The following is a 26,854-nucleotide window of genomic DNA, read 5'->3' as shown; positions in this document are numbered from 1 at the left end:
TTCTTTTAAGCATTTTTTAATAAACAGCATTTTTTTTGTCACATTTTGTCCAATAACCACAAGAAATTTAAAAATGTCATTAAAAAAAGGTTGTGAGGTACATTTCTAAAATATTTACAAACATTTCCAGTGTTAATGAAACAAATAGGAATAGTCCAACAACATTTAATTATTAAATAAACAAAATCTATGACAATTTAGAAGAACAAAAATTTAAATAACACTTTGCCATCAAATTAATGTTTGCATTTCGACTTTGCAGTTCTTGTTCTGAGTTTCCTCTTGATTATGAAATGACTGCTGTCTTGATCATCATCACTGCTCCCAATGATCTGTAAAATTATTTATTGAATTTAACATTTACCTGCCAGCATTTCTGCATGTTTTTTTTTTAATTTTTTTAAACTAATCTTTAAGGCCTGCCCGAAACAACATTTTAAACTGTACCTCCATACCACAACACACACACACCTCAAAATCACTCACATTCAACAAGGCTTTAGAACTAATTTAAACTATTTCTACATGTCAAATTTAAACATATCGAAGAACATTTCATAAAAAAATTGCTTTTCAGCAGGTATTGTTTATGTATCATTTTATCATTTTTAGTACATCCAGTGCCCAGATTTTCAGGATACTCAAACAAACAATGAGCAATGATTTAGCATTAGAGCCCAATGTTCAAAATTAAATGTAATGGCTTACTTCTTAATTTACTCTGCATTATAAATTGGGATTATATTTATATATATATATATATATATAATAAAGTATTAAAGACAATTTACACATGTAACACTGGAAAGAAGCATCAACTTTGTCTTTTTTTTAGGCTTAAACATAAAAATATAATATAGTTGTCAAAACATTATCTCTAACACATGGTATGCTTCTCAATCATTCATTCAGTACATACATACTTATGATTCACTCTTATGTGACTAATGCACAGGAAACACCACTTACAGGATGAGAGGGTATGTCCAGTGGAGAGGAAAACTTGAAGAGCTTTCGTTTGGATATCTTGGGTTTGTTGTTTTCAGAAGGATTCAGTTTAGGGGATTTAACATTCACCATGCTCATGATCTTTTTGGCTGAGGATGGAGTTAAAAGTTGGGTCATGCTGAGATACAGTATGAAACAATTTTGACAAAGAGCTCAAATTAATACCATTGACTAAGTGTAAAATTAAGAGACAGAGCTGACCTTTGCTCCCAAAGATGGTTGGAGAGCTCTGGATAAAGTCTCCAATCTTATTCAGGGCTCTGTCTTTTTTCCCTTTCAGGCTGACTGAGTCTTTCTGCTTTAATCGAGTCACCTTTTTCCCCTGCACCACGGGAGTCTGGTGAGGTGAAAAAATACAGAATACAACTAGCTTAGCATATTATCGAATAAACATTACAGAGAAAGATGAGATGTCACAGGTGTATTAATGGACAGAAAGTCACCTCAATAAACTGTATGTTTTCCCTGTTGTTCACCTTCAGCCGTTGGGTTTTCCGATTTTCTGACTCCACAGAGCTCTAGAATAACAATCACATATAACACAAGTCATATGATTATGTGTTGCATTATATGTATGATGACCAAGTTAATATCTTAGCACAATTGATTAATGTGTCACTGCTATTTTCTTATTTTAATTACTTGCAATTTGACAAAACATTCTAAAAATAGACCGGAACCCTGGAGTTTACTTCAACTAATTAAAGCTGCAATACAGACACTTTTTATGGATAATTCATTTATAAATTAATTCCAAAAGTGTCTGATTACCTCCAACTCTGGGCTCTTTCTCTTTCTGGCTGTACTTCTGAGTTTTTTTCTGACAGGCTTTTCTTCTCCTGGTTTCCTGACATTCATTTGGTCTGGTTTAAGTGGTGTAATGGTGAATTTAAGCCCAGTTTTGGTGAAGCTCTCTTCTCGGAGACTCTTTTTGGACAGGGTGGAGTTGTCAAGTAGAGCCACCTGCTTTGAGCGATAACCAATGCATTTTGTATATCTACAGTAATCAATTATCATACAGACCAGCGCTATTACCATCTTTGTATGCTCTACTGCTTCTTATAAGTTATATGCATTTTGCATTATTATCACTCTACTGACTTCATGTGTTGGACTAAAAGAGTTGCCTTCATTCTATGTCTTCACCTTTGATGTCTGTTTGGGATGGTCAACTTTCTGGGTAACAGCTTTACAAGAAACAGCCAAATCATCTTTTTCCCTTTGTAATTTCACAGTGGTATCCTGCTTCTCAGCCAGCTTCTGCTTTAATATTTCCTATAATCATGCAGGGAAGTGAAGAAAAAAAGATTATATTCTAATATTCTAATATTATACTACTGTAGCATTATCATTAAACATTGTTACTTATTTAAACCCTTCAGTTTTCTGTAATTCACAATGGCCTGATAATTCAACATTTTAACTAGTGATAGGCTGTTACATTGGTCAGAATGATCAATGAGGCAATATTTAGTCATTCAGAAATAATTAGGCTTCAGCCAATAACATTCATCAACTTGCCAAATAAAAATGGTAATTTCACTTTCAGTTTTAAAATTCAAAATCAAAAGTAGTGCAGTTTTACACTATTTGGTGGCCTATGAACAAATGCCGTGTAAAAGAAGTTGATTCATTATTGTACCAGCCAACCTGCTCTCTAGATAGTGGTATCAACCATTCAAAAAAATAAAATAAAATAAAATAAAACACATTAGTTGATTCTGATCTAGATTACTTCTTTTATATATTTTAGCAGTAGTGTATGGCATCAGAATCCCGCCAAATGTATTGCAGTCACAGATCGAAAAATAATAAGCATAAATTAAAAATTAAAAAAACAAATGTAAAATAATAACGCACAAAACCGAAAAACAAATGCTATTTTTTTAATAACAAATGGATTGAAAAATTATTTGAAAAATAAAACGTGAATCAAAAATGTAAACACATTTAAAATTATATTGCACAAAACTGAAACATGAATTAAAGATTTTCCAAATTGCAAACAAAATCAGGTTTCCTGCTAATATGTTACTTTTTTGCGTGCTTATGGTCTTTTCCCCTTTGCTCTTGTTTCCATGTTCTGTGCTTGTATTTCTAAATGTTGCAGTTAGAGTTTCATGTAAATCAGGGCGGGCTTCAGCGTCACCATTGGGCCACAATGTTCTAGATTGACAGCTGCTCCTCTAGCCAATCAGTCCAAGGGGGAGTTGACGTCACTCCCATGTAGGGTTGTGCCGATAGACGATCAGAGGTGGGTAGAGTACCCAAAAACTGTACTCAAGTAAAAGTAAAAGTACTTCTAGAAATATTTACTCAAGTAAAAGTAAAAGTGCTAGTCTTGAATAGTTACTTGAGTAAGAGTAAAAGAGTATCGGATAAAAAATCTACTCAAGTAGTTAGTTACTAGTTACTTTGGGTCATATATACTGAGCCTATTTTTATTTAGAGATATAGATAAAATGTATGTAATGTATGTGTGTGTGTATAAATGTATATATTTCATATTTTAGCCTTTACTCCAACTTATGTAATTTATTATAAAACCCAGTCTGTTTACTTAAGTAACAGATATAGGTGTCATGCCATAACATATTTTTAATACGACTGACTTTATATTAAATGTGAATTTAACATTGAAAGTTAATGTGATATAAATATTGCTACTAATCTCTCATTGTTCAGAAAGAGAGCAAATAACATTTACATTATTAAAGATCATTTTCACTGACAGTCTAGATTTCAATCACTCTCAGAAACTCCCATTAAAATCACTGAAACTGTTAACACTGTGAAATCAATATCTTAATTAAAAATTCGTACACCTGCACTTTGTTGTTTCTGACGAGAGAATTCGCCAGAAAGAGGTATTCAGTCAGCGAGCGAGTGAAGGAAGCACCGGCATTTTAGCGATGACTCATCGGAACACCTCTGATTGGCCAATGCTTTAATAAGCTCAAAAGAATCATGTGTGATTGGTTATAATGCCCAGTGCTGTAAAAACACATCTATCTCTGGCTCAGCGCCAGGCAAGCAATCACAAATCTGAATTTAGCAGCTGATGATATGACTTGCTGAACGCAGCCTACTCGCACAGGTGTGATTGTATTAAAATTAATAAAATCTTAATCGGCTATTTTTTGTCTTTTGGAAGCTGCATTCAACTTGACTCCCCTCTTATAAGCCACACACGTACAACAAACTAATGTCACAGTGGTATCGTGTACTGTAATCGAATGTAGCCCAAGTTATTACCTGTTAAACAGTAGACAGCACACGCGGTGTTCATCTAATATGGATCTCCATCGCTAGCAAATAATAGCCTTTGCAGATTTGCTTTCAATTCAGTGCAGTTCCAGCCACGTTTTCAACGCTGCTGATGTTCTTAAACGTTACAACTCCGAGTGAACCACTTCAGACGCTCAGCGCGTGTGGCAGGGAACTGAACGACTCATTCAAACTGATTCATGAACCAATTCACTCGTTAGCCAATTGGTTTGATCAAGCCTTTGAACAGAATTGACTCAAAAGAATGAATCATTCGCAAATGGGCATCGCTCATTGCCCAGAGAAAAGTAGACGGCGCGTTTGGAATAAACTGAAGCATTTATTACATTTATTGCATTAAGATAAAGTAACGAGAGGAGCGTCGCCCACAGTAACGAAGTAAAAGTACAGATTTTTCCCCAAAAATTTACTCAAGTAAGAGTATAAAGTACCCATCTTTAAATATACTCCGAAAAGTATTCGTTACCCCAAAAAATTACTCAAGTAAATGTAACTCGTTACTACCCACCTCTGTAGACGATAGTATCGTGTATCGACGATAGTCAGAGATACTGACATAAGCAGATTTCTCTGTCGATAATCAAGACAATATTAGGCTCATTTTCCTATTAATGTATTAGATTATAAAAATAATAATAACTAATATTTATTTTTATTATGCGGCTTATTATAATTCGGCTATCAAACTGCCCAGCTATTTGACTTCAGCACCGAATTTCACCCACATACACCGCGTGCCTAGGAGGATCAGATCCTGCATATTCACTGAAGTTGTAACACTTTGACTCAGATAACTCGTTAAATCCATGAAATGAAATAGATGAAAACGAGGAGTTGGTGTCACATACATTTAATGGCTGCTACATGGCAACGTGCTCTTCTCAAACATGAGAGATTAACTTTTCTTGGCATTACAAATAAAGTAAAGACAAAATAATAACAAGGCGGCAGAGCGAACTCATCGTCCATAGTGGTTCTCACATAGTCATTCTCTTAAAGACTGATCATGTGATTTCGTTGCACTTTAACAAGTAATCTGAATGGCCTATATATGTGCAATATTTTAAACGAGCCCTCACTAACTGAGTTTAATGCCACAGTTATGTTAGAATGCATCTCATTCTTGTTTCTGATGTGGTGCGTCGGTCTCGTCATGAGTCGTGCACGGCCCGGAGCGCTGTATGACTGATGCAGCAGTTCAATTCAACTTTAGTCCAAATATATAAACTTACCTGTTTTGAATACTTTATAATTTAACGTGTTCGTTTATTGCCCAATATTAGTGTTAAACCGCTGGACTTTAAATGAAATGTACTATTGATTTTCTGTGACGTTCGTGCACCAGAGAGACACAGGGAGATTGCAGATCCAAATTCAGGTATTTATTCAATCAAGGGTAATCCAAATCATAGTCAAACACATCCAAGGTCAAAACCAAAAAGACAGTCCAAAATAAACAAACAAAGGAAAAGGGACAGGAAAGGGAACTCGGAAAAACGAGAGGACACGGAAGACGAGCAGACTGGGAAGAATCTTGGGGAACGAGAATGCTGGAAATATGAAGGGTAAGGACTCCATAAAAACAACAGGAAAAGACTGGTATTTATAAGGAGGCTAATGACAATAAAGTGACTGCACCTGGTGCAATTAACAGGAGTGCAATTACTGTGATGACAGGACAAGACTACAGGAATTCTAGTGCCTACGGTGAAGTGCCTAAGGGGAAGTGAGCCCACTAGTGGACACCCAGGGAAACAGAGACTAGACAGCGTGACATTACCCCCTCCTCCACGGAGCAGCTGCCAGATGCTCCACCCGAACCCAAGGGAAAAACAAAATCAAAAAGAAACCAGAAGGGAGGTGGAGCGGCGGAGGATCAGGGGGAGGGACGGAGGGCCAGGTAAAATGGGGAAAACAGAGACAAGAGGACCAGGTAGAATGGGGAAACAGAGACAAGACGACCAGGTAAAATGGGAAAAACAGAGACAAGAGAAGTGCAACACAAAACAAGGAGTCCAGGAGGGTGGTGGACCGGCGGAGGATCAGGGGGAGGGACGGAGGGCCAGGTCCTTAGAGGGAAACAGAACGAAAGACACAGACAAGAAACCCAGGAGGGAGGTGGACCGGCGGAGGATCAGGGGGAGGGACCGAGGGCCAGGTCCATAGGAGGAAACAGAAAAAAAGACACAGACAGAAGAACAAAAAGGAATAAACATAAAAACACAAGTCCCAAGAAGGACATCACGTGACGCCCACCAGGGCGGAGCAGACGACCACCAAATCCGTGCGGCCGAAGCAGACGCCCCCCCAGGGCGGAGCAGAAGACCACCACATCCGTGTGGCCGAACCAGACGCCCCCCAGGGTGGAGCAGAAGACCACCACATCCGTGCGGCCGAACCAGACGCCCCCCAGGGCGGAGCAGAAGACCACCACATCCGAGCGTCCGAACCAGATGCCCCCCAGGGCGGAGCAGAGGACCACCACATCCGTGCGGCCGAACCAGACGCCCCCCAGGGCGGAGCAGAAGACCACCACATCCATGTGGTCGAATGAACAGGAGGACAAGTCTGTTTGGGCAAGTCTGAAACAAAGGACATGAACAAGTTAAGGGTAGCCTCCGTGGCCACAACAGGATCAGTCGGGTGCTCAGAGAGTTCGACTGAGACGTGACCAGGCTCTGGAAGTTCCGCAGAGGCGAGGAGAGACTCTGGTAGATCAGCAGATACGTGGAGAGGCTCTGGTAGTTCAGCAGAAACGTGGACCGGCTCTGGTAGTTCAGCAGAGACGTGGAGAGGCTCCGATAGTTCAACAGAGAAATGACGAGACTCTGGTACTCCCATGGTGTTTCTACTGGGTTCCAGAAGATCACTGCTGACTTGACTCTGCTCATGAAGATTATTGGTGACTTGCATTTGTTCATGAAGATCATTGGTGACTTGTATTTGTTCATGAAGATCAATGGTGACTTGCCTTTGTTCATGAAGATCCCCGGTGACTGGACTTGGTCCTTGAAGATCACCGGTGATTTGACTCTGTCCTTGAAGATCACCGGTTACTTGACTCTGTCCTTGAAGATCACCAGTGACTTGACTCCTGACTCTGGAGGGTCAACGGTGGCTAGCCTTGACTCTGGAAAGTCCATGGTAACTAGCCCTGACTCTGGAAGGTCAATGGTGACTAGTCCTGACTCTGGAAGGTCAACGGTGACTAGCCCTGATTCTGGAAGGTCATCGGTGACTAACCCTGACTCTGGAAGGTCAACGGTGACTAACCCTGACTCTGGAAGGTCAACGGTGACTAACCCTGACTCTGGAGGGTCCACGAGCACCTGACTTTACTCTGGAAGGTCAACAGGAACTAACCCTGACTCTGGAAGGTCAACAGTGACTGACCCTGACTCTGGAAAGTCGATGGTGACTAGCCCTGACTCTGGAAGGTCGACGGTGACTAACCGTGACTCTGGAGGGTCAACCGGAAACTGACTCAACTCTGGAAATTCAACGGCCACCTGACTCGACTCTGGAAGGTCAACAGGAACTAGCCCCGACTCTGGAAGGTCAATGGTGACTAACCCTGACTCTGGAAGGTCGACGGTGACTAACCCTGACTCTGGAGGGTCCATGAGCACCTGACTCGACTCTGGAAGATCAACCGGAACCTGACTCAACTCTGGAGAGTCAACGGGAACCTGACCCAACTCAGGAAAGCCCACTGTAGCTGCCATCCTCTGCAGTGGCTCCGGGCTGGCGGCCATCTTGTGCAGTGGCGCTGGGTTGGTGGCCATCTTGTACTGTGGTGCTGGCTCAGCAGACGTGACGTGAACAGTCTCTGGATCAGTAGACGTGACGTGAACACTCCTGGGAATCTCTAGGATCTTTGACAGCATGGAGAAATAATCCAAAAACATCTCAGCGGCCATCTTGGGCGTTGGCGCTGAGCTGGCGGCCATCTTACACCGTGGAGCTGGGCTGATGACCACTTTGTGCTGTGGCGCTGTGCTGGCATCCATCTTGCCTCGTGGCGCTGGGCTGACGGCCATCTTGTGCAGTGTCGCTGGACCTGCGGCCATCATGGGAAGTGGTGCTGGGCCGGCGGCCATTCTGCGCAGTGGCTCTGGGCTGGTGTCCATCTTGTGCTGTGGTGCAGGGTTGGCGTCTATCTTGCCTCGTGACGCTGATCTGGCGGACATCTTGTGCTGTGGTGTTGGGCTGGCTTCCATCTTGCATCGTGGTGCTGGATTGGCGGCCATCCTGTGCAATGGCGCTGGGTCGCCGGCCATTCTGCGCAGCGGCGCTGGGTTGGCGGCCATCTTGTGCGGTGGCACTGGGCTGGCGGCCATCTTGTGCAGCGGCGCTGGATTGGCAGACTTGCGCCTCCTTTCCCCTCTCCGTCCACAATGGTGAGACGGCGGCCCCCATCCGTTCCTCCCGCACCCAGGGTCGACAGGGGGCCATAGTGGAGAGTGATGCCGGACCTCCTCACTGGGCTGGCGGCCATCTTGTGCAGCGGCGCTGGCTCGGCAGACTTGCACCTACTTTTCCCTCTCCGTCCACAAGGGTGAGACGGCGGCTCCCATCCGTTCCTCCCGCACCCAGGGTCGACGGGGGGCCATAGTGGAGAGTGATGCCGGACCTCCTCTCGACCACTCACTCCCGAGCGACCTCCCCTGGTCCCACGACACACGACCAGGCGAGTACCCTCGAAACCATTCCTCTCCCGCTCGATGACTGGGGAGGAAATATGAACAGACATACCGCTGGATCTTATTGATGGAGTCCTTCTGTGACGTTCGTGCACCAGAGAGACACAGGGAGATTGCAGATCCAAATGCAGGTATTTATTGAATCAAGGGTAATCCAAATCGTAGTCAAACACAGCCAAGGACAAAACCAAAAAGATAGTCCAAAATAAACAAACAAAGGAAAAGGGGAACGAGAAAATCTCAGGGAACGAGAATGCTGGAAACATGAAGGGTAAGGACTCCATACAAACAACAGGAAAAGAATGGTATTTATAAGGAGGATAATGACAATAAAGTGACTGCACCTGGTGCAATTAACAGGATTGCAATTACTGTGATGACAGGACAAGACTAGAGGAATTCTAGTGCCTACGGTGAAGTGCCTAAGGGGAAGTGAGCCCACTAGTGGACACCCAGGGAAACAGAGACTAGACAGCGTGACATTATTCACCGTTGACAGGTTTTGCAGAAAATTTCGATTGATTACCTCTGTGCGCAGATAGAGCAGTTTTGTCACAGGACGTGCGATATGACAGTTGCATCCGACTATATAAGAACTAGCTGTTTTAAATACTGTATTTTTATATTTAACGTTAGTTTATCAGTATGTTTGAAAGTATATTTTTACGATTATTGGTAATTCCATAGGTTCTCTCACGGGCATTTCTCTTTGTCAGTGACCAATAAAAACAGACTGAGCAAGATAGTTAACCTGGCTAGCAAGGTTGTGGGGAAAAAACTAGACAGTATGGCTATTACCTATGAAAGAAGGGTGTTGAAGAAAGGTCAAGCAATTAATAGAGATATGTCACACCCCCTACACCAGGCATATGAGGTGTTGCCATCAGGGAGGAGGTTTAGGCTACCCACTTTCAAAACTAATCGAGCCAGTAAGTCATTCATTCCAACTAGCATTACATTTATGATTAAGAACTTACCTGCAGGACAGCACTTTAAATAGCATCATGCACTTTCTTTCCAGCTTGACTGTTACAGTATGCACAATTGCACTTTATTATCCTAGTTATGTGTAGTGGAGTTTGAGTCTTCTGTCCTGATGTTGGGTATGTGTGGGGGTGTTTGGGGAGAGGGAAATTTTGTTGTATATTTTGTTTTGAATTCTGTCTTGTCAACTGTCTTGTTGTCTTATGTATAAATGTATCAGACGTACTGTATGGTGTAGAACAAATTTCCGAAAGGATAAATAAATCTCTCTCGCACCTGCACGGTTTAAAACACCAAATAGTAATGCTCTCTCTTGCGCCAACCATGAACAATAATATTGTGTATCGTCACGGGCTGACAATATCACGATCTGAAAAATGACCATATCGCCCAACACTACTCCCATGCGACTCGTGGCTGCTGTGGCAGTTGTGTGAAGTGGAGGGTGACACGGGAGTGGATTTTAAAATCTCTCACGTCCCAGTCCTACTAAAAAACTGGGGGAAAATCCCATCCAGTTTCAATCCCGGATGAATTACTCACGTTCCCTCCCACTCCCATTTTGTATTTTTTTTTTTTTTTTTTGGCCGGAATCTGTCAGTTTCAGTAAAAAAAAAAAAAAAAAAAAAAAAAAAAAAAACCTGCACAGATCACAGCATGCCCACTTTAGTTAAATAAAAATTCAAAATATAGTTTTTTTTTGTTATTTTATTGAACAGAAAAGCCATCTTAAACAATGCACATTGGGCATTGAACACACATTAAATTTAATGTAAATCATCCATGCTAACACACGTTTTCTATTTTTAATTTTTTTTTTCATTTGAATGTAGACATTGCACTCTATATATTTATTTTTCATACACGGAGTTTCAAAGTTTCTCGCTCAAGTTCACATGACAAAGACAGCAGAAACCGCATTTTGTTTGCTTTATTTTACAGAAGCACAACATTTCGTTGTTATTCTGAGTGCACACAAATAAGCATATAGGCCTACGGATTCGAAAGATTTATTACTTTTATCTGTATGCCTCCATCTGTCCTGCTGTGAGCGTGCTGCGGTTCAGTTTCCACACACACTTCAATAGCGCACATTTCTGTAGGTTAACATTAGATCGAACGGCCATGTAAAGTTGTTACTACATACATCTTTTAGATGAAAAGCTATATTCGAGGTCTATGAATGATAGGTGGGCTTTTGGATGTCCTGCCTGATGTAGGCTACTGTATTAGCACATAGACCCGCCTATTGTGAGCACGTTCACTGCAGTTTAGTGATATCCAGTTCACGATTTGGAAAATCTTTATTTCATGTTTCAGTTTTGCACAATATAATTTTAAACGTGTTTACATTTTTGATTCAAGCTTATTATTTTTTTTTATCCATTACCGCATTGTTTATTTTTTAAAAAAATGCACTTGTTTTTCGGTTTTGTGTGTTATTATTTGACATGTGTTTCTAAATGTTTAATTTATGCTTATTATTTTTTGATCTGTGACTGCAATACAATTGGTGGGATTCTGATCCCATAGTAGTGCTTAGTAAAATGCAGATGAAGAAGATGCATCATGAAATGAATGCTGTTTAAAACACTATTTAGATGGACATCACTGAACTTGTAACATACCTTGCACTAAGGTGGCATGTCAAATAGAAATAGTCTGACTTTTTAAAATCGTGCCTGAGACCTCTACATCCTGCTCCACTGCATCATGCTTTTGCATGCAAAACATCTTATATGATCCTACCTGCGCTAGTTGACTAGTGGTTCAAGAAAATAGAGTTTTGCACAGTCCACTTTTCTGCAGTGATATTACTGTCCTGCTGTAGTCCTGTCATTCCTCCTGTTGGCAGGTCACTCGGACCAAAAAAATGATATTTACTCAGAAACCTGCTGCGTAAATAAATTTCTACTCGGAGCTAAATCCTGCCCTCAAGTCTGTGAAAAAGAAAATAATGAGGCAGGGAGAGAGAGATGGTAAGCTGATCCTATTACCAGCTCCAGCTGCAGGCTGTCCTGTTGGTCACCCTCTAGTTGCCTTGCTGCCAGAGCCACTTTCCCCTTGGCTGCTCCATCCAGCTCCTTTTCCTGCTTATCATCTGCCAGCTCCTCATTAGGCTGAAATATATATATATTTACTGCTGGCAAAACCACGTTGAGGAAAAGTTGGAGGGATCAAAGACTTCCAGGTTCTTACCTTTCTGTTTTCTGCCGGTCTGCAAGCTCTCTGTTCATCCTGCTGAGGTTCAACTGAGACACCAACATTTGGTTTCTGATACATCTCCTGCAGCTGTGCAAGATCTGAGAAGAACAAAGATGTCTGAGCTTAGCTTCATTTACAGGTGTTAGAGATGTACTGAACAGTGTAACAGAAGCAGTGTTACCATGACACCAAAATTTCATTAGATTATTAGTCTTCATTATCACATAATACTTAAGAAATTGTTCGAATATGCTGATTGGTGGTCAATTGTTTTATTATCAATGTTGTCAAATTTGTTGCACTGCTTAATATTTTTTAGGAAATTTTTCAAGATTCTTTGATGAATAGAAAAAAAAGAACAGCATTTATTTTAAAAGGGAATCTTTTGTAACATTCTAAATGTATTTACTGCAAATTCTGTTCAATTTAATGAATTCTTGCTAAATAAAAGCATTACCCCCCACCCAAAAGAAAAAAAAACACAAAATAGTAGTGTATATATTAACAAAAACAATTTAATTTAAGTAAACGGTCAGTTAAGAACAAAGGATTAAATTAAAAGCATTTTCCTTGTAAATATTGCTGTTTGATTAGGATTAAATGTAGGAAATATAATTAAAATGTGTTCATATAAATTAATACATTTAAATGAGAAATGGAAAAATCTAAATATAATTATTATGTTTAATCATTTATTAGTCATAAGTGATACATTTAAATTAAAAATAGGGAACTGAAAAGTCAATACTACTGTTTAATTAATATTAACATATTAGATTAATCTGACTAATAAATGAACACTGTAAAGTTAGTGAAAGTCTGGCATCTTTTTATTCTTGTATCTACTTGCCATTGAAGTAACTGTATGTTTTGAATTCCCCAAACTGAATCTTGCTGATTTCTTACAGTATGTTGTCTAGCAGAGATTTATATGAATTACAATTAGAACAGACTCAGCCACCTTCAGTTATGGATTTAATCTCATTCAATCTGGCCTCCAGCAATTCCTCCTCATCTGTCTGTGTGCACTTATTTAAATTACCACACGTCTCCTCAAACAGCTTCTGCTCTGCCAAAAGATCTGCAAACAAAATCAATCTTACTAAGGACAAAACGTAAGCCGATTTAGTTTGTACTGTGGGAAAAAGGTTTAAATGAAAAGATAAATAGGTTACCTTGACAGGTTGTTTGGAAAGGCTGTAAGCTTTCTTCTCCTATGACATGGTTAGACTTCACCTGTGAGTGAGTGAAAAGATGTAGAATAATCGAGCATTTAATACCTGATAACATAACAAACTGAACAAAGCTGAGAGAAAGAGCAGCACTCACAGTCTGCTGTGGGTCAACAGATTGCTCTGTACAGCTCAAACTGTGTCCAGCCTGATCCCTCATCTCATTTGCTTCACATAGCCTCTGCTGAAACATTTTGTTTTCTTCACTTAAGATCAAGATCTGATGAGAAAAAAAGATTGTTTAAAAAAAAACTGTTAAAAACACTGACAAAGGAAAAAAGCAGTGATTTTTTTCCCACCTGTTTCTCTAACTGCTCTTTCTGAATGTTAGCCTCACATAATTGATCTCTGACATCAGCTCGCTCCCTCTGCACCTGCTGCAAATCATAACTCAAGGTCTGGATTTTATTTCGTCCATCGTCCACAAGCTCACTCACCCTATAAAAAGAACAAGAGATCATTAAAACCAACTGCAAATAAACAGTTGAAAAGAATGAGTAGTAAGATCTAGTGAATATAAAGCAAGACACTGACTCAACCAAAACAAGGACCTACTTCTTAAGTTACCAGAAAGTTTGGATGAGAAATGAAAAACTTACTTCGAAAGCTCTTGGGCTTTGGTCTCTATTTCTGCGTCTTTATGAGCCAGATCTTTCTCCATCGCAGTTATTTTCCTCTTGGCCTTCTCTCTTACCTCAAAGATCTCAGTCTCAACAATTAATCTCACTATGTTCTGAAGCTCCTCGTGCTGGTTCAGTTTAATGAGTTTGTCCTGTGCATCACGCTCATATTTAAGCCGACTGCAGAGCTCCTCCAGCTGGCACATCTTTGTTCTGGTCTGGCTGACCTCTTGCTCCAGGTCATTGATCCGTCGGCTCTTCTTATGAGACAATTCCACCATCCTCTCAAATTCAGCCTGTATTTTGTCATGTGAGAGCTGGCGGGCACTGAGTTCCTGACGCAAATGATCTGCCTCCATCATTAAGGATTCAGTAGATTTGGACTGACTGCAATACTCTGCTCGATGTTCCTTAATCAAAGTTTTGGCTGCATCGAGTTCTTCTGAAAGCTCATTTGCAATCTTTGTCTGAGTACTCAATTCCGTCTGGAGAGTTTTGAGTTTCGAGCTCATCTCACTGGCCGACTGCTGCAGTACATGTAGCTCATTGGCAAGAACCTGGTTCTCAGTTGTGACTTTGTTGACTTCTGCTCTCTCCATCGCCACAGTAGCTTCATGTGCATGAGTCTGCTCTGCCAATCTATCAGCGAGATCACACACTTTTTTCTCAAGTGAACAGCGCTCAAGTTTAAGTTCATTCAGCTGTTCATCTTTTATGTTCAGTTCTTGCAGAAGCTGTTGAGTTTCTTGACTTGTCATTTCCTCCCCTCTAGGTTCACCATCTTCATTCAGCCCACACTTACAGTTGTTTCTGAAATTTAGGATTTCTTGTTTGATATTATTATTTAAGGCCTGCTGTACATTGGAAAGAAAAAAAACATCATTACAGTCCAAATGTATAACAAAATGTATGTAAGTAAAATAAGCCTACTATGAGCTACTTTCATGAGCCCAATACAAGTCCTTTTTGGATTTTTGCTAAATTCATCATGATAAACCTTTGTTTGCTGAAAAATTGATTTGTGGCAAGATACTTAAATTCTCCTTCTGTGTTCACACACACACACACACACACACACACACACACACACACACACACACACACACACACACACACACACACACACACACACACACACACACACACACACACACACACACACACACACACACACACACAACTAACAGTATACAGGTTTGAAATTAAATAAGTTGATGGCAAAATTAATTTTCAATCAGTCTCACTTGTAGATCACCACTCTTAATCTCCATCACGTAACTTGGTTTTCATATCTCTGAGGATCTTTCCTGGACCCTCAATACCTCCCACTCTTATCAAAAAGGCATATCAGCACCTTTTTGTCCTTAGGACTGTAAGGAAAGCTCATCTGTCACCCCACATCATGTTGAAATTTTACCACTGCACTATTGAGAGCATCCTATCAAACTGCATCAGTGTGGTACGGCAACTGCCCTGTCTCAGACCAGAAAGCCCTTCTGCAAGTGGTGAAAACTGCCCAATACATCACAGGTGTTCAGCTACTCTCCATCAAAGACATTCACCACAAACGCTGCCTAAAGAAGTTGAGAAACATTATCAAATACTCATCTCACCCCAGCCACAAACTGTTTACTCCACTCCCACCTGGGAGATGTTATAGGAGTCTTTCACTAGAACACCAGCAGACTCAGGAACAGTTTCTTTCCCTCAGCTGTAGGGATGCACAATATTAGATTTTCGCTGATATCCGACAACATTTTGGCTCGTTAGCCGATATGTTTCCTTTTGTTTTGAAACAACACCAACTCTCTCCTGTGCAGAAATTATAAACAAATCATTTTGAATTTTTGTTAGGTTTGAGCAAAAACTTATATCTTAGAACTAATAAACTTTTAATTAATATATTGAAAGCTTTGAAAATAACTATAATAAAATTAACCTCTTCTGTTTTTTTTTTTTACCTTAACATTTTATTTGTGTCTAATGCAGAAGAGCAGTACAAATTCTAAAAATCTTTTAGAACTCCTTGAATTTAAGTTGTCATAGTCCATTTGAAAAAATATATTGCATATTAATAAATCTGTATATTAAATGTTTATTTATTTTAATGTATAAAAAATGCTTTGTTTTTTTTAAATGAGCTTATGCTGAATGTTTATATTTTAAGCCGATTCCAATAATGTACCAATAATACCAGGCATCCCTACTCAGCTGTTAGCCTACAGAACTCTAAACCGAACACTACACCCCATTATGACCATGTATACAAATGTGTATTAAAAAAAGAAAGAAAAAAAAACTGTACAATAACCTGTCCCCACTGCACGTTTACAATGTTTATTACTACGCCTCCTGTTTTGCACATTCCTGTGCATTTCTACCTCATAATGCCATTGTATGCCATTGAATGTGGCCTTATTCTGTATAATGCATTTCTGTGTTTATAACTCCTCTGTTGCACCTTGTATTTACTCTTTTGTATGTAATCTGCTTCTGTACCTCAAACTTTGCACTCCATAAAAATCATATTGTGTATATATATATATATATATATATATATATATATATATATATATATATATATATATATATATATATATACACACACACACACACACACACACACACACACACACACATATATATATAAATACACACATGTTTATACAGTACAGACCAAAAGTTTGGACACACCTTCTCATTCAAAGAGTTTTCTTTATTTTCAAGACTATGAAAATTGTAGATTACAATATGTCCCCTATGAACTGCATCTGTGGATTTTGGGTGTGAGGGTTTTCACAGAAAGCATGCAAATACTGAATTAAGCACATGAATGTTACAAATTGTAAGACTCAAAAGGCACATGCAAAATAATGCATTCCGTCATCTGACCCAAGCGTCTTTTTTCCACTATTTGCCGGAATTTCCCATAGTACAAGCACTGAACCTGCATTAGAATTACGTGCAATCCCATGCCAAAATTCAAGCCCTGAAGAAATGTGTTGTGTGGATGTGTTCTGGTTCCATGCACTTGCTCTTAAAGGGACTAGAGCCTATAAAAACCTCTCTGTGTCCTTAATGTTAATCAAAAATCAAAACACAGCTTTAACAAAGATTAATCTATATTTAATTTATACAGTGAACACTAAGCAGTGTTATTTGACACTTAATTACATTTCTTACATTTTACATTTGTGCCTAAAAACTAATGTTAGAGCTTACTTTATTTGTAGCTTTGTTTTATTTTATCTATGCTTGTAATTAGTGTTTTTTTTCTCCATATTTTATTACTTTAATTGTCTTTAATAATGTTTGCCCTTTATTAGTTGTGATACTAGTTTTTGCTGGGGTAAAATTTTTGTTTAAATAATAATCAATAAAATTTTAACAATAAAAAAAGAAAATAGTTACCTACAATTGTAATAATATTTCATAATATTACTGTTGTACTGTATTTTATCACATAAATAAAGCCTTGGTCATCATAAGCTGAAAACTACTTGGAAAAACTACTTTCGCACAGTAATATAAACTTACATCTTTAGCAGCTGCCTCCACATTTTGATCCAAAACAGTCTGTAATGTTGAGATCCTGCCATTTTTCTCCTGACAGACTGACATAAGTTCCTGACATCTCAGTTTCTTGTTTTCATAATTCTAAAAAAGGCAAACAAACAAAGATCAACACAACAGAAGCCAGGGAGCCCATGTAAACAATTTACTGTCAATAACCTCAGATGTTTAAAAGAAAACTTTAGTTCAGGTTACTCTATTTGCTTGGAGAAGTTGGTAATCTAATTCCTGCATTTGAACACACATTGCTTCCAACTCTGAAAAGAGATTATATAATTAGACATATATCATAAAACACTGTCATTTTCCCCCCTTTGTGGTAACCGAACACACCTATAGTTTTAAGACTGAGAAGTTGTTGGCTTTTAATAAGCTCCTCTCTCATCTCCTCCAGCTGTGTCCTCAAATCACTGATTGTTCTGGATGATTCAGGGACATTTGTCAGGCAAATCTGTACTGACTCTGCATCTCCCTTTATCTTAGCTAGATCATCTCTCAATGCCTTGATCATGCTGTCCAAATGCTCAATTTTATCCTCCTAGAAGGATGCAGAGAAGAAAAAAAATATATATTTTTCAATGTAATTTCAGTGTCATTGTGTTAAATGTGTGCCTTGATACAGATATGGTAGAATTCCCTACTTTTGTACATATAAAATGCATCTAGATCTATACACATCTATCTACAGTCATAAAATCCTGTCATTAACTATTAAAACCCACTTAATTAGGTCCATCAGGTTTGAGGATTATAATGAAGCTAAAAAGGACCAGTCCCTCAACCAAAATAAGACTTATATTCAAACAGGCTTTTAACAGCAAACACACATGGCACTTCATTTTGTCCCTATTTATTTTTCTGATTAGATGAAGCCCTCTGGAAATACCTTTGCAGCATTCCCGTCAGTGCAAACAGTGGCCATTTCACCAATAGTTCTGTTGACCAGATTCTTCTGTCTCTCTAGCCTTCTTTCCTCAACAATTTCTTTCTGTCTTTGGAGACGTTTACTAAAACATTAAAAAAAGCAAAATATATGAGTGCATTTTAAATAAACACGAAAATTTAAAAGCGCTCATCAACATAGTCATAGTGTCTGATTCACTAAAAGAATTATGCAAGATCTTTGCAACATTAGTAAGTTAGCTAAGGGCATGAGCTAGGAAATATGTCCAAAATATTATTCAAGCCTAGAAGTAATTTTATTTCACAATAACAATTTATATCATGATATAATAATTTTTTGTTATTAATAATAAAAACAAAGATGCAAGTAAGAAACAAAAGGACAAATACAATAAAACAAAGACACAAATGAAATAAACAGTGTTTTTAGGTCTATTTAACAATAGCATTCAAGAAAGAGATGATACAGAAATTGAATAAAGCAATCAAAATGTAATAGTAAAGCACTGCATAGTCTTCACTGTATGAATGAAACGTTCATACATTTATCCTTATTAAAGCTAGTAAAGTTAGTCAAAATTAGTGAGTAATTTTCTTTTTTTCTTGATTAACATTGTGGAGATAGACAGCAGCACGAATATTAGTCTGCTGTCACTTTTAAGAGCTGCATGCACCCAATTTATTGATACACGCGCATTTTCTTTCTCAACTTTTACATTCATTTCAGCGTTTTAACATAGTTGTGTGTGTATTTGATCACTGAAGAGCAGTAATTGCTGAAAGAGATCTCAATTTGCGATCTTAAGAGAGAGGACTTCCGTGCATGCACTTTGGGTGTGTAATAACAATGGAAAAACGGTTGGCGCACCTGGGCACATGGTCTAAACGGGTTGTCCCTATTCTCTTAATGAGTAATGGGTGGTTTTTGGGTGTAACATGCAATAAACCAATCCGAGTCTCATCTTCCATTCCCTTTAAGAGCCAGTTCCGCTACTGCCATGACGGATTTGCTATTTACACGGCGGAATTTGGCAAGCGCAAAGACAGAATGCGTCTCCGAGATGAAACGGAGCTGCTCGTGTGCGAGCAAATAGCCTAATTCTGATACAAGCAATGACTATCCATTTATATATATATATATATATATATATATATATATATATATATGTATATATATATATATTTTTTTTTATTTTTTTTTTATTTTTTTAATTAGCCTACAAAAAAATTTTATCCATTGCAATCCTTTAATTTTTAATATTTGGCATGTTTGTGTGCTGCTGTGCGTCCCTGTGTTTAATAAGCAGTGTGTACGCTCTTTAAATAACAAAGAAAAAACATTGTGCCAGACTTTAGACCAGGTTTGAGCAGGTCTATGGTGCAGTCTATTTTCAGCTCCTTAAAATAGCATTGCGCCAGCAATCCGTCTGAACACACCTCTTTTTTTAGACCAGCACACCCATGGGCGCAAAAACGAGTGCACATGCATTTGCTAATTAAACGACGTGGCGCTGGACAGGAAAATGCGAACGGCGCCGGACTGAAACTAGCAAACACACTTGCGCTGCTTCGCATTGCGCCGGGTGTATTATAGGGCCCCTAAATGGTCGATAACTTTAAGCAGTACTGTTTTGGGCGGATAAATAAGTTTTCATGCAGGGAGCTGAAGCAGAGTGCTGAACACACACTGTCCTGCTGTCGCATGTTGATACAAAGCAGGAAATATGGTTCTTATTAAAAAGCTGTCATTCTTAAAGTACCAGTACTAGTAAAATCTGGAATCATACAATTTTTAAAAGCAGGGTATCGCGATACCTTTTTAGTACCAGCATACTGTGCAACACTAGCTGAACGCAATTTGCACAATAATATTCCCCAACTGCCAGGCTGTACATCAGTCGACCACTATGATCTGTAAAACACAGTGTTTGACTTACTTGTCTTTTTCCATGTTAAAAAACAACTCCATGACTTCCTCACGCATATGCATACGAGATTCCATAGTTAATTTTTCAGACTCCTCGTTGGACAGCTTCTCATTGAGCTGATGCTGCGTCGAATGTATCATATTAGCATATCATATAGTCATTGAAAACCAAAACATGCATTCCTTAAAACTGAAAATACCTCAAACAGCTTTTGACTTTCCACAGTATCTAGGACAATGTTGTCCTCCATGCTCTCATTATCCTCCTCACCCATTTCTTCATCATCTTTGTCCTCGTGCACATTGTCCTCCTCTAAGTTCATCTCCCAGCCCATGAACGAGCTTCTCCTTGTCCAATCCTTCTTGTCAGCATTACTGATTATCGTGGACACACCTCTGTCAGATCTCTTGACCGCAATACTAGGAGCTGGTTTAGGGTTGAGGACCACCACCTATAAAGGCAAAATGTAAAAGATCAAAATAAATAAATAACGAACAGAGTAAAAATGCCTGATAATTCAATATCAAATAATGGTTCCTGCAAACCTTCTGAGCCAATGCTGAGAACTTGAGGACATTCAGGGTTTCATCGTACACTGAGGCACATTGGTTTATGTTAATGATCATGCAAGCTTTACCACGGCCACAGAAAAAACTCTGAAAATAATGTGTCAGCTTGCTCTCTCTGAAGGGGATGTGCTGATGAATCCTGTGCAAAAAAACATATGAGTTGAGTTCCAATATCAATAGGACATTTAAAGGACCAATGAAATGGAACATAAATGCTACTAATGCAGCCTACAAATTAACATTTTCTCACTTGGGTTGCATTTGGTTGAGCCTCAGAGCATTGATGCATTTCCCTAGCGTTAACAAGGATGTGTTGATGTTTCCAGCTTCTTTTAAGCGGTCTCCTTGGTTCTGAGTCTTTGCACATCGCTCAGATCCAGCCAAATCACATAATGACAACCTTTGAAAATAAAAATTAATTAATTAATAAATCAATGATTCCATGTTAAAACACACTGGAACTGAGGTCACCTACTCGCTAATTGTCTGAACTCGAGGAACACCCACATCTTCAATCCGCAAGATCCGAATGGAAAATATACTGTGGCTATAGAGAAAACGTATGTTATTTAATTTCAAAACGTAATAAAATTATCAAGTTAAATATAAACGCTAAACTGTTTTAAAATGAAGCACCTTCTGCTAGAGACATTGTTGAGCTTGGTGGATGAAGAACTTTGATTTTTCCTTCCAATTTTCACAACTTTTAATGCTTCCTCTGCACTGTTAACTTGAACCCATTTTAGATCTGGAGGAAAGAAATATTCAGACAAAATGTATAAATAACCAAAGGTGTATAATCATAAAAATTATATGCTGATAATTTATAAATATATAGGGGTGTCCAATATATATCGTCTGTGATATTAGCATAATTGTTGTTTAATGATATGCAATTTGACATCGAGTATATCGCAAAAACCAAACAAAACACAAAGAGAGTGCATGCATACAGTGATGAAGTTAGACTACTGCTTGTACGCATTTAGAGTTCACATTTGGATTAAAATACATTTACAATTCCCCCTAAATTCAATTTAAGGGTGCAAAAATGCCCCTGTATAACTTTTATATCTTTTATATATATACCATTTGATATAGTTAATATCAGTATGAACGACTGTGATTTGCCACCACCTGCTGACAAAGGCTATTTTTTTTAGCCCCCCCCCCCAAAACATCAAATTACAGGTTAAATGCATTCATGTCCTGCATTAAACAGTAGGGCTGGGCATCGTGTCTGATACTTTTTAGGAACCAACTGAATTGCTTTGGTACAATCGAGTATCGAAATATGTCTTGTCAATACCAAATTTCTATAGCTAAGGGGTTAATATTGTCAACATGAGACAACAACACAGCCAATAAGCATACAGCATGAGGCATCAAGAAAAATGCTAGTTTAGGTTGAAGACGTGGCTTACATGTGAGGCTGTAGTGTGTAATGCTGCATTCACGCTATGTTGTAATTACTGTAATTTTGATAATACAACAAGTGACATTCTTGGAGCTGTTCACATTCTTCAAAACTATCACACTATCAATGCCTAAAAATAGCACCTAATGAATCTGATGTGGTACAAGTTGCAGCTTTCAGAAAACACCCAGTTAACAAGTTGTAATTATGAATTTTACGGGGACGTGAACACTTTTTATAAGTTGGTATCTCGTAATTACGATATGGCGTGAACACACCTTAAGCATCCCAACCCCCATAGATGTAAGGCTACATTTACACTTGTTTGTTTTCGTTTTAAAATGGCATTTTAAAATAAAAACGATCCTCGTTTCACATTTCACAACGGAAAACACATGTGACCATTCATGCTCACTGTAGCATCATGCTACATAATACAATTTATAAGATTTATACTTTGTTTTTATTCAAAACTCACTTTAAACCACCATAGAATGTTTGTAATAACTTCCGATTGCAATCTAATTTGTCATATAATGTTGCTGAAATATGTTATTTGTAGCCTTTTATATCAGGCTAATTGCTACACCTGCTTAGCATTTCTCATGTAAACACACTTTAATGTTATGAAAATAGGCAGAATCTCAGGAAAATCACATTCAAATTAAATACTGCTGTAATCATGTGTTTATTAGCTTCATGATTCATCTGTAAAAATGTTTTTCTGGGTTTCTTATGTATAGAACTGAAGGCGAAAGTGTAGTCATTCCCGGAGACTGGGCAGGTTATGAATTCAAAATATGATTGACATTTGAGCAGCGAATGAGCTTCCTCTGAGTCATAACAGCCATCGCGGAAGAGAAATCATCCCAAAACAGTGCTGCAGCTAACGCTCATCAGATCATGTGTGATCATGCTAATGCTCATCAGATCATCTTTGTGAAGTTAATAGAAATTGTAATTCTGTCTAAGCTATATGTTTTGATTCAAAAACACTGTAGTGTAAACATAGTCTAAAAGATGTAGTAAAGCTCAAAAGTGTGCCTACATTTCATCAATGCTTGTTTGTCTCCTGAAAACATGCAACATGCTAATTTTTTTAAGAACTGATGAGTGGTTTAAGGTCTTAAGTATGCAGCAATGAACCTAACATACCAACTTGAAACTGTAAATTTTGCACTGAAAACTATTTAAACTTTATTAAAACTATTTGCACTGACTATTTGCAGTGGCTCAGGAGATGATTATTTGTTTGATTCTATCTGTAAAAACGTGAACAAACTGAAAAAATTAAACCAAGTTTTTTAAAGGTAATGTAATTTTTTTTAAAAAAGGATTGTTTAAGAACCGTTATTGAAGTCAAGGCATTAGTATAAAAAAATGTTGATCGATACCCAGCCCTTTCAAACAATAGTCTGTGTAAATGTATCAAAATGCCAATTCAGATGTAGATTCTGTACCTCTCCTCTGCAAACACAAATTTTGTTGATACTGATATAATTTGATTGGTAACAGCCCTATAGTGTCTTACTATTTGAAACAATTGATTCATTTTAAGAATCTGACACTAAATGCAAAAGATGATGTATTTAATTTAGGTATATAAAAAAGGTCGTATAATAGTAAAAATGCCCACAAAAGGTAAAAACCAATTTAAACTTATTGGGAATTCCTGCAAATATTTCAGCATGAAGAGTGTACGACTACAGAATTAAGTTGTGTTGCACCTGCGTAAATGACAAAATATGTACAAAACTATGTACAAATTGATCCCAGTACACACGTAAACAGTCGATTTATACTAAACATTGTGGTACGGTATATAGGCTATTAAATGAATGTAAACAGTTGAGAAACAAAATTATGTAACAGATCCATGCACGAGGTCTTAAAGAGAGAGCAACCTAAAAAACCTGCTGCTGTCGGTTTATTTATACATCAAAGACTAACCAGCGTTATTTTAAAGTTAAAAAGATTACTCAGTTTTTGTGGTATTTCTGTACCTGAATATTACTGTTAAACCTACCTGACAAACTTAATGCACAGTTAAATTTAGTTGTACTTTGTTAATGTATTTGTTTGTGCCAATGCTTGTCATTTATCTATTCATAATTTATTACTGACAGTTTACATGTCTTTTTTAGTTAAAATAAATTCAATTCAAAGTTTGAAAATAAAATTATTAAGTATCTTCCTCACAATATAAATATGAATCAATAACATAAATTTTAATTTGAATTATACGTTTCAAAAGAGGTGACTCTGCCTGTGAAAACCCACCTAAAGCAATTTTTTTGTGATTTACTGTTTTCTACATAAAATCATCCACTCATAAAGATGTAGAACATTCTGTGAAAAATAACCTTTATACCTTTAATATTGAATGTGTAAGGCCATGTCAAATATTACAATCATAGTGAATTCTCTACATTTTCCAAAACAAAATTCAGGCTCTGTAACCACCACACAGAATACGAAGAATATCACAAGCTTTGGGAAGCCCTAAACTTGCCAAAGTATCAGCAGCACAATAACATGTTCAACAAAATGTAGTCAAATTATTATTACCGACAAAATTCCAAATATTGAAAATATCGATAGCATTTTTTTTTGTCATTATCACATACCCCTAATAAACTATTTCTATAAAATGTTTAAATGTAAACCTTTATTTAATTATTATTATTTCAATGATTCATTATTGTATTGTCAACTTAGAAAACAAGTGAATTATTTGGTTACCTTTGACAAAAGCATTGCCTTCATCTTGGGCAAGCCGCAAAACATTCCTTCTGTGAGAGCCATTTGGAACAACATCAAGGAGATCATGGATGTTTTCATTGTAGATTTCACAAAAGGAGACCCACACAGAAAATTTAACATTAGAGGTGTCATCCAAACAGACACTGTCCCTATTTGTGTCACTAAAGGTGGAGCCTGGAATAAAAAAAAAATAAAAAACAAATCAATGTTTGTCAAGTGTTTATGTTCATATTGGTGAACAGAATATTCATAAACTATTTTAAAGGCAGAGTGAAAGACATTGCCTACTTTCAAATAATGAAAAGCTGGAACTGGACATGCTAGACAGAGTTTTCCGGGGGTCAATCTAATAAACAAAGAAATATCTATGATGTGAGTATTAGCAATGTACTGCTAAAACTTTACAGTTAAAAAAAATTAAATATATATAAAATTATTTACATCTTTAAATCGTTGAAGAAGATTTCTCTTATCTGTAGCTTCCTCATCCTGCTGCTCTTTAGTGAGTTCTATAAAGTCGACACATCTGTGAGGCTTAATGCTATTTTGAGAATAAATCCTGCCTTCTATGCTTTTAAAGATCACATCTAATGACCTTGGCAGAATTCCACAATCTGAATCAGGGCCTACAACATAAAAGTAGACATAAAAATGCACTATTAGACAGTTATATATACAATACATAATTTAAGTGCAATATATAATTAAAACAAATACAAAATCATCAAAAATTCTTACCAAGAAAAGTAAATGTCTTCCCAGCATTAGTAACTCCATACGTAAAGATCAAAGAATTCCCTCCATCCAAGACGTCTTTCACAAGGCTTTTGGTTGTTCCATCAAATATCTCTCTTTGAGTTGTATCAGGACCATACACCTAAAACAAGAATTCATCAATCATATTACAAAGAAAAACACTTGATAACATCACTGAAACCAGTTCGCAATAAATTACAAAGCCAGAGGACCTCATACCTGTGAGAACTGAAATCGTTGTGCCTGTTGTGAGCCGAATCTCTCACTGTGTCTGGCTGTCAGAGATGCTTTGTGTGCCTTTAGAATCACAGTATCTGGAGGCTCAATTGAGATACACTCCTGTTTGTAGAGATTAGAGTCTTAAATTACATTAGGCACATTTAAAAAGTATAGTTCACCCCAAAATGTAAATTCGTCATTTACTTTTCATCCTCAAATGAAATAGATAATATGCTTCACACTCAGAATTTCTCTCAAAAACAAACACCTGTGATTCCCCTTCTGCTCTCTCTGAAGTCGTGAACGGACGTACACGGAGATAAACCTGCAAATGCTCTTTTTCCTGCATTACTGTGTCCTGTTGAAAACAGAAATATGAAACGTGAAATACTAGTTTACAGCCTAAATCAGATTCAAGGACTTTAAAACATTAAATATACTTCCTGTTAATAAATAACGTTACCTTTGATAATTTGGAGAAGTAAGAGGAAAGATCTTTCCTTATGTCCTCAGCCGTTACAATGCCAACTTTCTCAGGTTTAAGATTTAAACACGATTCCATCATCTTGCTTAAATCTATCAGTATATTTGACGTTTAGCTAAAAGTTTTATTATATGGTACTAAAATGTAAGTGGCAACAAACAAAATTAAATGACATATCGACTATTGGATCTATCAAAATCAG

At 37.8% G+C, this 26,854-nt stretch overlaps 1 protein-coding gene across 3 annotated transcripts; it reads right to left on the bottom strand.

The window, feature by feature from the left end:
• LOC132121375 (kinesin-like protein KIF20B) lies at nt 1-26,854 on the bottom strand. 3 transcript variants are annotated; one of them, XM_059530702.1, is made up of 30 exons: nt 26,632-26,854; nt 26,437-26,526; nt 26,169-26,288; nt 25,932-26,070; nt 25,635-25,819; nt 25,482-25,539; nt 25,173-25,367; nt 21,650-21,761; nt 21,489-21,560; nt 21,264-21,413; nt 20,990-21,152; nt 20,644-20,895; nt 20,454-20,566; nt 18,500-18,620; nt 17,947-18,151; nt 17,809-17,870; nt 17,578-17,697; nt 14,020-14,891; nt 13,720-13,858; nt 13,518-13,640; nt 13,364-13,424; nt 13,150-13,269; nt 12,183-12,286; nt 11,981-12,103; nt 2,155-2,283; nt 1,780-1,974; nt 1,452-1,526; nt 1,210-1,345; nt 970-1,097; nt 1-332 (listed from the first exon to the last, which is right to left on the bottom strand). In XM_059530702.1, exons 1-30 carry the CDS (start codon nt 26,731-26,733, stop codon nt 237-239), a joined length of 4,560 nt encoding a protein of 1,519 aa, XP_059386685.1. In that variant the 5' UTR covers nt 26,734-26,854; the 3' UTR covers nt 1-236. The 3 variants fall into 3 exon arrangements, with proteins under 3 accessions (XP_059386685.1, XP_059386686.1, XP_059386687.1); XM_059530703.1 differs by having other exon boundaries at nt 1,780-1,971; XM_059530704.1 differs by lacking the exon at nt 11,981-12,103.

The sequence above is a fragment of the Carassius carassius genome, chromosome 39 (genome assembly GCF_963082965.1).
Source record: "Carassius carassius chromosome 39, fCarCar2.1, whole genome shotgun sequence".
In the NCBI taxonomy this organism is placed as follows: Eukaryota; Metazoa; Chordata; class Actinopteri; order Cypriniformes; family Cyprinidae; genus Carassius; species Carassius carassius.
This window is presented reverse-complemented; position numbering and strand designations above follow the sequence as displayed.